Consider the following 13,486-nt stretch of genomic DNA (forward strand, 5'->3'; position numbering starts at 1 on the left):
GTTGTAACACCATGGAAATAGACCGTTCAACCAAAAAAAATGCTTATCCTGCACATAGGCAATAGTACTAATCTTTTGTATCTGTCTTGTTTCTAATTCCCCTTTTTATTCTGCCTTTTCCTTCTAATACAATTAAGTATATCAAGTCTCTCTTACAATTGTAGAATTGGTGTTTTGAAGAGACTAATTCAAACCAGAAATGAATATTCAAGAGTACAAGTGATTCTATACTAACAGTTGAAATCTGTCATTTTCTTTTCCATTTCTCCAACATTTTCCCCACTAATTTCCTTTCCAATAAAGTTTTTTTTTAAAAAATTGAAATTTGAAAATTCAAATGGAATATAGTGAGGGCTAATTGGAGACCTAGCTATAAATCGTTGCTGAGTCAGTCTACAATAGCATTTAAAGATAAATGTTTTTGTTGCAGAAGTTTAATTAATAATAGCAATTGCACTATTCCCGATGGACCAAATAATTTATTTTTAACATACCTTAACAAAAATGATCTGTAGGAATAAGGGTTTTTTAAAAACTTATTCCAAACCTAATTGGTCCTGCTGAATCTTAGGATTTATCCTGCTTGTGAAGATTGTTGATCTTTCTCCTGGGTGCTCTGCTGTGCCCTTCTGGAAAAGTGTGTTACTTTTGATGCACACACCAAAAACCAGGATCAGACTCATTAGAATGCAGTGAACTGATATTATCCCTTTTATTTTCTGCACTAGTGGACTAAAGTATTCACCAATACCCCCACAAGTTCAGATTGTGCAAGTGCTATTTTGATTGAAATAACCAAACAGCTTTTTAAATATTTTAGGCAAGGAATTGAAAGCATAGCACTGTCAGACGTATACTACTTGACAGTTTGGACTTTTATGCTGTTTTATAAACTATGATTTCAAAAATGCTAGTTGAAGTTCATTAATGTCCATTTAAGGAAAGAAAGTGCTGCTCTCCTCACCTGCTTTGGCCTCATGACACTGATTCAAAGCCAACAGCAATCTTTAAATGCCCTCTGAAATGGCCTCGCAAGCCACTCAGTTGTATATAAACAGCTTAAAGTCTGACAAAAGGAGTGAAACTGAATAGATCAACTGGCACTGACCAACTCATCAGGAATGACTATATGTGCAGCTCTATTAACATAGCAAAGTTCTCTTTAGTAACATCTAGGGCAAGTGTCAAAATTTGAGATCTGCCCCACAGACTAATCAAGAAAAGCCTGAAAGAAACTCGCCTTCCAAACAGTGTCCCAAATTTAGCCATCTTGGGATATATCCCATTCCACTGACAGACCCATTAGATGTGATAGTACAGTGGTAAATAGAGAGTTGAAGTAGGAGGCCTCAACATCGATTCCATGAAGGCAGGTGTCAGGACAAATGTGGCCAAGGAAAACTACTGATTATGCCTCTCTTCTCTCTTGCTAACCCACCCCCTCCCCCACCTCCTGCACCCCCAATTGACTTGCTTTTTGCCTCTTTATCTTACTGTGTTTGTGTCTGCCTGTTTTCATCACCAGCTCCAAGAAAAAGGAAGAAAAGCTGATGAATTAGTTCTCCATATCGAACACCACTTAGACGTGCCTTTAGAGTGACCATTGCCAAGATTGGCTTTGTAGCACCATAACAGATTTAAACTGACCAATTCCTAAAGGGTATAACTCTACAACAGGTGATGAGGGAACCAACTTGACCACCTCCTTAACAGTCCACCTGTTGCAGATGCATCTGTCCATTACAATATCGTTAGGAGTTCTTGTGAAGATGAGATCTTGCATTCACATTGCAGATTCCATCCATCATGTGTGGTCCCACTACTGTGCTGAATGGGATAGATTTCAGACCACTTGAAGACATTAGTGAACCCAGATAGGTTTTTCTGACTCTTGGTGGTTTCATGCTCACATTTAGGTTCCTCAGTCCAGATTTCTTTATTGAATTCAAATTCCACAAACTGCCAAGACAGGACTCAAATTCAGGTCCCCAGAACATTATCTGGATCTCTAAATTACTAATCTATTGATGATAATACATTGGGCCATCATCTTGCCGCTTCAATGATGCCCCTTGTTGGGACAGAGGTCAAGCTCTGCTTTAAGTGAACAGTGGTCATCATTTATGACTCCTTAGAGTTCATGTTTGAGCTGATGAGCAACATTTGTGGTGCGAGTGCCAGGCAATGGCCTGCTTCAACAGAAGAGAATCTAACTGTTGCTGCTTGATGTTCAATGGCATTTCCATCTCTGAATCATCACTTTGAATGTTATGGGGGTTAGCATTGACCAGCAACTGAAGTAGACCAGCCATGTAAAAACTGTGCCTACCAGAGGAAGTCCGAGGCTAGGAGTTCTGTATGAAATAATTCATCACCTCTCTTCCCCTGTTGCCTGTCCATTACCTACAAGGCACATTGGGAAGAAATGAAATATTCTCCCTTTGCTTGGATAGGTAGAATGCCAGCAACACTCAAAGCTGAACACCATCCAGAATAAAGTAGCCTGCTTGATTGACACCCCATCTAACAATTTCAATATTCATACTGTACCACCTGTGTACAGTGGCAGCCATGTGTCCCATCTAAATGCAGCAACTCATGTAGACAGATCGCTAACGTTAAAAGGGCAGCAGATGCATTGAATGCCACTTCCTGTCCAAGTCTCACTCCATCCTAACTTTGAACTATATTGCTGTTCCATCACTGAGATAAAAGCCTGATCTTAATTCTCTAACAGCACTAGGGACTGCTGAGGTTCAAAAAGGCAGCTCTGCACCACTTTGTCCAGGGGAATTGAGTTTACCGATTAAATGCTGACCTAGCCTGTAGTGTCCATATTCTGAATGAATTCTTGAAAAACCAATCATTTTGTGGTGGTACAGAAGAAGTTAAAGAAGGTTGGAACTAAAAATATTTTATGGGGTGGTTTTCTCTTTTTTTTAATGGTTTGGGTTAAGCTGGCCACTACATGTAACTGATCTTAATTATTGCAATACACAAAATGATATTGGTTTAGTAACAGAACTATTGAATATGTTCTTTGCATTCTGATTGCAGAAATCTTAAAACACCTATTAATGTACGCTATTATTGATCTCTTTTACTTATTGTAGGTGGTAATGTTAGTGCTTGCCTGGAAGTTGGATGCCCAGAGCATGGGTTACTTCACTCTACAAGAATGGTTGAAGGGAATGACCTTATTACAGTATGAAATGTTTTTTATTTAGTGTTTGTTTGAAATAGTTGCCAGTTAACTTAAGTTTCAAATGTTAAAGTAATGTTTTACTTTTAAAAGTGTAGAATTCACCGATTCTATTTCTTACTTTGCAATTCTGCAATACAAAAAAATGGCCATTTCAATTCATTGAATGTTATACTGCTGGATTCACACTTCTGTTCTATCTGTTGATGGAGTCTTACATGAGATGTTTGGGTAGCATCTCATTCAAATTCGAGTGAATATTGGCCTTCATGCAATTGTTCCTAATCCTGCTTTAATTGGCAATCTCATTCCAATAGTGTAGGATTGCTTTTGTGGGAAGTCAAGAAATATTGCCACAAATGTGATTAGCAGTGCCTTTTCACAGTTTGGGCTGAGCTGCTGGAGCTGCTGTATTGTGAACCAGGGTAATTGAACTAAGAATACTTAATTTAGGCAACTGATATTGGTAACGAGAAGAGTTCTTTCTACAACAATAACCTTATTTCTGTAAAATGCATGTAATTTGATTAAACTTGCCCTGAACTTGGAAGTGGCACTTGACTGTTTAGCTCTTCAGACCTGTTCTGCCCCTGAATTCTCATAGAGTCATAGAGATGTACAGCATAGAAACAGACCCTTTGGTCCAACCCGTCCATGCTGACCAGATATCCCAATCCAATCTAGTCCCACCTGCCAACACCTGGCCCATATCCCTCCAAACCCTTCCTATTCATATACCCATCCAAATGCCTCTTAAATGTTGCAATTGTACCGGCCTCCACCACTTCCTCTGGCAGCTCATTCCATACGTGTACCACCCTCTGTGTGAAAAAGTTGCCCTTTAGGTGTCTTTTATATCTTTCCCCTCTCACCCTAAACCTATGCCCTCCAGTTCTGGACTCCCCGACCCCAGAGAAAAGACTTTGCCTATTTACCCTATCTATGCCCCTCATAATTTTGTAAACATCGATAAGGTCACCCTTTAGCATCCGACCCTCCGGGGAAAACAGCTCCAGCCTGTTCAGCTTCCCCCTATAGCTCATGTCAGCCTTTTTCCTATATTTCTTAACTTATTGATTAATAATGCCTGGTTAAGTGTAATTTCAGCTTCACTCTTAATTGTCATTTATGGGAGAGAATTCCAAATTTCTTCCTATGCTTGAAATGTAAGAATATTTCTTAACTTCGCTTTTGAAGTCTTGTCTCTAAATATTAGACAGTCTTAGTCAGGAATAGTTGTTTTATTGTTTATTCTCTTTAGGGTGCATGGGTTCTTCCTGCCATCCCCAAACTCTGCTCCTTGTCACCATTCACTTCATATTCAACAATGAAGGTGTCATGCATATGGTCTGATAACCTAATGTAATTTTGGCTGTAAACAAAATCTTTCATTTTTTTTTGTTTTTCACTTTAAAGATGTGACACAACCGAGAAACTGAGAAATTCATTAGATTACTTGAGATCATTGTTGAATGAACCCACAAATTTTAAACTTGTGTACAGATACGCCTTTGATTTTGCACGGGTAAGTGACTCTAATGAAAAATGTTAATGAGTGAAATTCCAAAACTTGTCATAAGACAAAGACTAATAAATATTCACAATTTTAAAAAATACTGTTCTCTTGTCTCATAGAAAAATATAATAACTTCGGGACTTTTTTTAAGTTTGATACATTCACATCTTTACCAAACCACTAAAATTGCCCCCATTCCCATCCATTAAAAGTTATGATAAAAGTATATAACTTGTTATCAGTTGGGAATTTACAGGGAGGCTGTTTCCACAGCTGGGTGAAACTAGAGCTGTGGGGGCATAGCCTCAAATAAAGGGGAGGAGATTTGGTACTGAGTTGAGGAGGAACTTCACCCAAAGGATTGTGAAGCTGCCCGGTGAAGCAGTTGAGGCTACCTTGTTGAATGTTTTTAAGGCAAGGATAGATTTTTGAAGGATTATAGTGAGCAGGTGGGTAATCAAACTGATCTTATTGAATGGCAGAGCAGGCCTCAGGGGCTGGATGGCCTACCCCTGCTCCTGTTTCTTATGTTCTTTCTGTAATGTAAAATTGAGGCAGATGAATTTTTGTTTCAGTTCAGTGCTATTGACTTTTAGTTTGTAAAAGAGGTTGGAAAGTGATTTGGAAAAGTGACTCAATCATATTTTCAAGAAATGTTTTACAATTCAATTATAATACAATTCAGTGCAGCACAAGAACAGGCCCTTTAGTCCACCCAGCCTGAACAATTTCTTTTTCTTATTTAGACTCATTAATTGCTGGGTTCAAATTTTCAAAATGTGACTTCCTAAGTGCTCAGCCAGATATGTCGTGTTTGTTGAAGTGTTTTCGCTGTTAAGTCTAAACTTAGGAAAACAAATGATATGGGGAGGCTGGTAGTTTAGCTTTCAGTTCAGAAAATTTGTATTTTGGTTTTGGGCTGGCAGAAGAGTATTTTCTTAGAGCTGAAAATGTGTTGCTGGAAAAGTGCAGCAGGTCAGGCAGCATCCAAGGAGCAGGAGAATCGACGTTTCGGGCATGATCCCTTCTTCAGGAATGAGGAAAGTGTGTTCAGTAGGCTAAGATTAAAAAGTAGGGAGGAGAGACTTGGGGGAGGAGTGTTGGAAATGCGTTAGGTGGAAGGAGGTTAAGGTGAGGGTGATAGGCTGGGGTGGGGGCGGAGAGGTCAGGAAGAAGATTGCAGGTTAGGAAGGTGGTGCTGAGTTCGAGGGTTGGGACTGAGACAAGGTGGGGGGAGGGGAAATGAGGAAACTGGAGAAATGAGTTCATCCCTTGTGGTTGGAGGGTTCCTAGGCAGAAGATGAGCACTCTTTCTCCAGCTGTTGTGTTGCTATGGTCTAGCGATGGAGGAGTCAAAGGACCTGCATGTCCTTGGGAGTGGGAGGGGAGAAGTTGAAGTGTTGGGTTGGTTGGTCCGGGTGTCCCAGAGGTGTACTCTGAAACGTTCCGCAAGTAGGCAGCCTGTCTCCCCAATATAGAGGAGGCCACATTGGGTGCAGCGGATGCAGTAAATGATGTGTGTGGAGGTGCAGGTGAACTTGAGGCGGATATGGAAGGATCCCTTGGGGCCTTGGAGGGAAGTAAGGGGGGAGGTGGGGCGCAAGGTTTGCATTTCTTGCGGTTGCTGGGGAAGGTGCCAGGAGTGGAAGTTGGGTTGGTGGGGGGGTGTAGACCTGACGAGGGAGTCACGGAGGGAGTGGTCTTTTCGGAACGCTGATAGGGGAGGGAAGGGTAATATATCCCTGGTGGTGGGGTCCGTTTGGAGGTGACGGAAATGACGATGGATGATACGATGTATGTGGAGGTTGGTGGGGTGGTAGGTGAGGACTAGTGGGATTCTGTCCTGGTGGCGATTGGAGGGGCAAGGGTCAAGGGCAGAGGAGCGGGAAGTGGAGGAGATGTAGTGGAGAGCATCGTTGATCACGTCTGGGGGGAAATTGTGGTCTTTGAAGAAGGAGGTTATCTGGGTTGTTTGGTATTGGAACTGGTCCACCTGGGAGCAGATGCAGCAGAGATGAAGGAATTGGGAATATGGGATGGCGTTTTTACAGGGGGCAAGGTGGGAGGAGGTGTAGTCTAGGTAGCTGTGGGAGTCGGTCGGTTTATAGTAAATGTCCATGTTGATTCGGTTGCCCGAGATAGAAATGGCGAGGTCTAGGAAGGGGAGGGAGGAGTCTGAGACGGTCCAGGTGAATTTGAGGTCAGGGTGGAAGGTGTTAATAAAGTGGACGAACTGTTCAACCTCCTCGTGGGAGCACAAGGTAGCGCCGATACAGTCATCGATGTGGGGGGTGGTGCCAGTTTAGCTGCGGAAGATGGACTGTTCCACATATCCTACGAAGAGGCAGGCATAGCTGGGGCCCATGCGGGTGCCCATGGCTACTCCTTTGGTTTGGAGGAAGTGAGAGGATTGGAAAGAGAAGTTGTTCAGAGTGAGGGCCAGTTCAGTCAGTCGAAGGAGGGTGTCAGTGGAAGGGTACTGGTTGGTATGGTGGGAAAGGAAGAAGCGGAGGGCTTTGAGTCCTTTGTGATGGGGGATGGAGGTGTACAGGGACTGGATGTCTTAGATTAGTACAGTTTTCAGGTTGAGAGTCGGTAGAATCTGTCAGAACTGAAAAGGAATCCAGGTCAGCAGAACTGACTTGAGTAGCAGTCCAGTAAGAGAAACTGTGAACTGACTTTCATGTCATTTAATCAAATTTATAAGATAAGAACAACAGTTCTCTGGGATAGAGCTTCAGAAAAGGATATTGCTGAGAAAAAAGTTTTCTCATTTTTGTTTGTATTAGTATCTTCTCAAACAGATTGGCATACAATATAACTTTGCATTTTTTTCTTTGTATAATAAGCTTTGGTTAAAAGAACATTGGCAGCCTCTTATATGTTCAGATACTGACTGTCATAGGCATATAAACAGAACGTGGTTAGAGGAGACGTTGGGCCAATCGGAGACCAAAAAGGGAATTTATGCATAGAAGTAAGGGGCATGGCTGAGGTATTTATTGAATATTTTGCATTTGTTCTTGGACGATACTACCCAAGTCATAGTGACTGAGGAGGAAACTCTGTTAATAGGGTTCGAAGTTAATAAGGAATAAGTCTTTGGTAGCTTGTTTGCACTGCAAGTTGACAAGACAGCAAACCTGGATGGGATGCATTCAAGGATTTTGAAGGAAGTGAGGCTAAAAATTAAAATTCACTGGCTATGATCTTTCACCATTCACTGGACCTGAAGTGCCAGAAGGCCAGAAAATTGAAAGTATAACGATCTTGTTTGAGAAAGGTATTAAGGATAATCCCAGCAAACTAGCTATTAGTTAGGACATAGATTACAGGTGCAAGGAGGTGATGTTGAACTTGTATAAGAAACTTTTTAGCTAGTGTATTGTATACAGTTGCGGGTGCTACATTATAGGAAAGGAATAAATGCATTGAAGAGAGTGCAAAAGAAATTTACAAAAATGATTCCAGGAATAAGAAACTTCAGTTAAAAGGACAGATGGAAGAAGTTGAGACTGTTTTTCCTTGGGGTGAAGAGGTTCTGTTGCATTCTGTCATTTCCTCCGCTAAAACCAGTTGCACAGCTAATTTTTGTAGTTTTCGGTTTGTTTGCCATTTTGACCAATAGTATCAGATTTTTAAAAAATTTAAAATGGTGTGCACAAGGAAGCATAAAAGAAGAATATGGAAGTGACCACACATTGTAGGTAAAACCAATGACTGCAGATGCTGGAAACCAGATTCTGGATTAGTGGTGCTGGAAGAGCACAGCAATACAGGTTCTGGCCAACCTAAAAGTGGTGGGTTTGAAGCCTGAACCAAGTGAGAAGCCGAGATATTGTGATAAAATAAAGCTGTGACTGGAGAATAGCAATTCATCCTGGCAGTACAATTTGGGCCGTGTTTTGGCTCAGTGGCTAATACTGCTGCCTTTCAGCAGCAGGGACCTGGGTTTGTTTCCAGCTTTGGGCGAACTATGTCTGTATGGAGTTTTCACATTTTCTCCATGTCTGCATCGGTTTCCTTCGTGCTCCGGTTTCCTCCCACTGTCCAGAGATGTGTAGGTTAGGTGGATTGGCCATGCTGAATTGCCCATAGTCTCCAGAGATGTGCAGACTAGGTAGTTAGCCATGGGAAATGTGGGCTTATAGAGATCGTAGTCCGGGTGGGATCCTCTTCAGAGTGTCAGTGCAGAAATGGGCAGTATGGTCTGCTTTCACACTGTCGGGCTTCTATGAAATTGCCTATTACTTTTGCCCCATAAACTCTTTCAAAATTGGCAGCTACAGCATATTTTCCTTTGTGATGTGTGAGCCACTGGCAAGGCTGACATCTGTTGCAGATTCCTAATTACCCTTGAATTGAATAGCTAGACCACCTTAGATGGCATTTGAGTTAACCATGTGATTGAGTTGAGTTGCATGCAGGTCAAACCAGGTAAGGACAGCAGATTTCCTTTCCTAAAGGACACCCGTGTGCCAGATGCATATTTACTGCAATTGATGGTAGTTTTGTGGACCCATTACTGAGACCCATATGCATTCATGTTCATGACTTATTAATTGAATTTAATCTCCCTTAAATGCCTTGGTGGAATTTGAACCTGTGTCCCCATAGAATTAGATCACTGCACCACTGCCTCCAAGGGCTGAAGAAATGAATCTTCTCTTTCCCCAACTCTTGAGTTTTGACTGGCGTCTCTTGGTTATTTTGGTTCTCTACTAGTCAGTGAATAAACAAGCCAGAGATTCCTTCCTCAAAGAGAAAGAGCCCTCGATAGTAATGAACTGAAGCCCAAAAGACAAAAATAAACTGACTTTGTGGTTTTAGCAGGGCTCCAGAATTAGATACAATCCAAGCTAAGTCACTTTAAGAAAGAACGTGTAAGAGGATAGAACCAATTCTGGATTATTTAACTCATCAACCTCATTAACATAGCAAATATTTTCAAAACAATACTTAGAAGTAAGTCTTTTGTGTTCTAAATTTCAAGTTTTGCCATAAGGTTTCAACTGATGACCCAGCCTTTAACAACAGAATGGCTGTTGAAAGGCAAACTACAGCTCAAAGAACAACACAAAAGCCATCGCTGGTTTATCGCGAAAATCAAAGCATATAGCTTGATATTTAGGTAACCTTTAGACCTGAAAAAGGTTTTTCCTAATTTGTTACATTTCTGTTTCAAATTTTTTAAAAAAAGAGACATTTGTGCCTTTTACAACTGGAGGAGAAATTTCTTTACCTAGCATTGCTGCAGCATTCTTCACTGAAATCATTGAAGTACTCCAAATTGTTACACCCATGATATTGCACGCTTCTAGGGAATGGAATAATGTCTGGAAGCTGATGAGTTCACTTGATTTCTCTAAATATTGAAATAATGTACCAAAAATTCAGCACTTAAAACAAATAATGTAAGTATTAAAAGGGCTCATTAATGTAGCATTGCAAAGAAAACAATAAATCATCAGACTACTTTTTGAAATTAAGTGATTTATTGACTTGTGCATGATCCTGTATTTTGTTTATATTGTCTTAACAGGAAAAGGACCAGCGTAGTTTGGAGATTAGCACTGCTAAATGCATGTTGGGACTACTTCTAGGAAAAACCTGGCCACTTTTTCCAGCCTTCCATCAGTTCCTTGAGGTATTAAAATGTGAACTGTTTTTCAATTGTTTTAGTTCTGCCACCACTATTGTTACATTCAAATTAAATATGTAAATAATATTCTTGTGATTTGGGATTTTACTTAATCGGTCCAAAAACCTTCTAATATTTAGAAATATTAAATGAGATGCAATTACTTTTATTTCCGTAGCTGCTGTTTCCACCTACAGTTATCTATAATTAAAATATCAGGATCAATTTTCGGTCATTTAAGATTTTGGAAATTATTGTAGTTGGGCCGAAATGCCTGATGCAAGATTACGGTTCAAGTTTAAATATATGCATGTAAAGCATATTTACCTGCATTTATGTGACTGTTAAGGTGACTTCTCCTAAAGTTAATGCATGTGGCTAAAACTGTTAATGTACGAATGTTAATAACTATAACCAATCACCCATTTCTACTGATCAACACTTATGAGAATACCCAGATTGTTGTACTATTGGCTTGCTATAATGTTGCATGCCAACATCAAATCATTGAATGTTTCATACAAATTGAGCAACGCAAAAACAATGGAGTTTATATTGTTTGATAATATTTGGTTTAAATGTCAAATGTTATCCGTTGGGTAAAACCTGGATATCACATGTTTGTACTTTTTACTGAATGGCGCTATTAAATTTGAGGGGCTTCAACAAAATGTGACTGGTAAGGAATGTGCTAACTTGTAGTTCTGCATTGTGTAAGCTAAGTTTACAATTTGTTTTTCAGCATCATCCAGGCATGTGAAATAATCTATGGTGTTTTTAAAATTTTATGTTCCACACAGCAATCTAAGTATAAAGTGATCAACAAGGACCAGTGGTGCAATGTGCTCGAATTTAGCAGAACAATTAACCTTGATCTTAGCAACTATGATGAAGATGGGGCTTGTAAGTACATCAGTTGAATCTCTTATCGTCTTTGTTTTTCTCCTTTTGTCTTTTTCCCTTTAGCATCCATGGCTGAGGGAGTGAAAAAGATGTTCTGAGGTCTAATGCTGGAAGGTTTACAGACCAAGAATCCAAAGGGTTTTTACAAATATATGAAGGACAAAAGGGTAACTAGGGAGAGAATAGGGCCCCTCAAAAGATCAGTAAGGCGGCCTTTGTGTGGAGCTGCAGAAACTGGGGGAGATACTAAACGAGTATTTTGCATCAGTATTTACTGTGGAAAAGGATATGGAAGATGCAGAATGTAGGGAAATAGATGGTGACACCTTGTAAAATGTCCATACTACAGAGGAGGAAGTGCTGGATGTCTTGAAACGTATAAAGGTGGATAAATTCCCAGGACCTGATCAGGTGTACCCTAGAACTCTGTGGGAAGCTAGAGAGGTGATTTCTGGGCCTCTTGCTGAAATATTATCATCGATCGTCACAGGTGAGGTGCTGGAAGGAGGTTGGCTAACGTGGTGCTGCCATTGTTTTAAGAAGGGCGGTAAAGACAAGCCAGGGAACTATAGACCGGTGAGCCTGACGTCGGTGGTGGGCAAGTTATAGACTCATAGAGTCATAGAGATGTACAGCATGGAAACAAACCCTTTGGTCCAACCCGTCCATGCCGACCAGATATCCCAACCCAAACTAGTCCCACCTGCCAGCACCGGGCCTATATCCTTCCAAACCCTTCCTATTCATATACCCATCTGAATGCCTCTTAAATGTTGCAATTGTACCAGCCTCCACCACATCCTCTGGCAGCTCATTCCATACACGTACCACCCTCTGTGTGAAAAAGTTGCCCCTTAGGTCTCTCTTATATCTTTTCCCTCTCACCCTAAACCTATGCCCTCGAGTTCTGGACTCCCCGACCCAGGGAAAAGACTTAGTCTATTTATCCTATCCATGCCCCTCATAATTTTGTAAACCTCTATCAGGTCACCCCTCAGCCTCCAACGCTCCAGGGAAATCAGCTCCAGCCTGTTCAGTGCCTCTCTGTAGCTCAGATCCTCCAATCCTGGCAACATCCTTGTAAATCTTTTCTGAACCCTTTCAAATTTCACAACATCTTTCCGATAGGAAGGAGACTAGAATTGCACGCAATATTCCAGCAGTGGCCTAACCAATGTCCTGTACAGCCACAACATGACCTCCCAACTCCTGTACTCAATACTCTGACCAATAAAGGAAAGCATACCAAACCCCTCCCTCATTATCCTATCTACCTGTGACTCCACTTTCAAGGAGCTATGAACCTGCACTCCAAGGTCTCTTTGTTCAGCAACACTCCCTAGGACCTTACCATTAAGTGTATAAGTCCTGCTCAGATTTGCTTTCCCAAAATGCAGCACCTCACATTTATCTGAATTAAACTCCATCTGCCACTTCTCAGCCCATTGGCCCATCTAGTCCAGATCCTGTTGTAATCGAAGGTAACCCTCTTCACTGTCCACTACACCTCCAATTTTGGTGTCATCTGCAAGCTTACTAACTGTACCTCTTATGCTCACATCCAAGTCATTTATGTAAATGACAAAAAGTAGAGGGCCCAGCACCGATCCTTGTGGCACTCCACTGGTCACAGGCCTCCAGTCTGAAACACAACCCTCCACTACCACCCTGTCTTCTACCTTTGAGCCAGTTCTGTATCCAAATGGCTAGTTCTTCCTGTTATTCCATGAGATCTAACCTTGCTAATTAGTCTCCTATGGGGAACCTTGTCGAACGCCTTACTGAAGTCCATATAGATTACATCTACTGCTCTGCCCTCATCAATCTTCTTTGTTACTTCTTCAGAAAACTCAATCAAGTTTGTGAGACATGATTTCCCACGCACAAAGCCATGTTGACCATCCCAAATCAGTCCTTGCCTTTCCAAATACACGTACATCCTGTCCCTCAGGATTCCCTCCAACAACTTGCCCACCACTGAGGTCAGGCTCACCAGTCTATAGTTCCTTGGCTTGTCTTTACCGCCCTTCTTAAACAGTGGCATCATGTTTGCCAACCTCCATTCTTCCGGCACCTCACCTGTGACTATCGATGATACAAATACCTCAGCAAGAGGCCCAGCAATCACTTCTCTAGCTTCCCACAGAGTTCTTGGGTACACCTGATCAGGTCCTGGAGATTTATCCACCTTTACCCGTTTCAAGACATCCAGCACTTCCTCCTC

General features: G+C 41.3%; 1 protein-coding gene across 6 annotated transcripts in view; it reads left to right on the top strand.

Moving 5' to 3' along the window:
- The window catches only part of dcun1d4 (DCN1, defective in cullin neddylation 1, domain containing 4 (S. cerevisiae)), a 66,134-nt gene that overhangs the window by 41,430 nt on the left and 11,218 nt on the right, over positions 1 to 13,486 (top strand). For all 6 annotated transcript variants that reach the window (XM_072569214.1, XM_072569234.1, XM_072569242.1 and 3 more), the window contains 4 exons: positions 3,114 to 3,205; positions 4,619 to 4,727; positions 10,261 to 10,365; positions 11,160 to 11,262. In XM_072569214.1, the coding sequence (XP_072425315.1) occupies positions 3,114 to 3,205; positions 4,619 to 4,727; positions 10,261 to 10,365; positions 11,160 to 11,262 (409 nt within the window). The remainder of the gene's footprint in view (positions 1 to 3,113; positions 3,206 to 4,618; positions 4,728 to 10,260; positions 10,366 to 11,159; positions 11,263 to 13,486) is intronic.

The sequence above is a fragment of the Chiloscyllium punctatum genome, chromosome 1 (assembly GCF_047496795.1).
Source record: "Chiloscyllium punctatum isolate Juve2018m chromosome 1, sChiPun1.3, whole genome shotgun sequence".
NCBI lineage: Eukaryota > Metazoa > Chordata > Chondrichthyes > Orectolobiformes > Hemiscylliidae > Chiloscyllium > Chiloscyllium punctatum.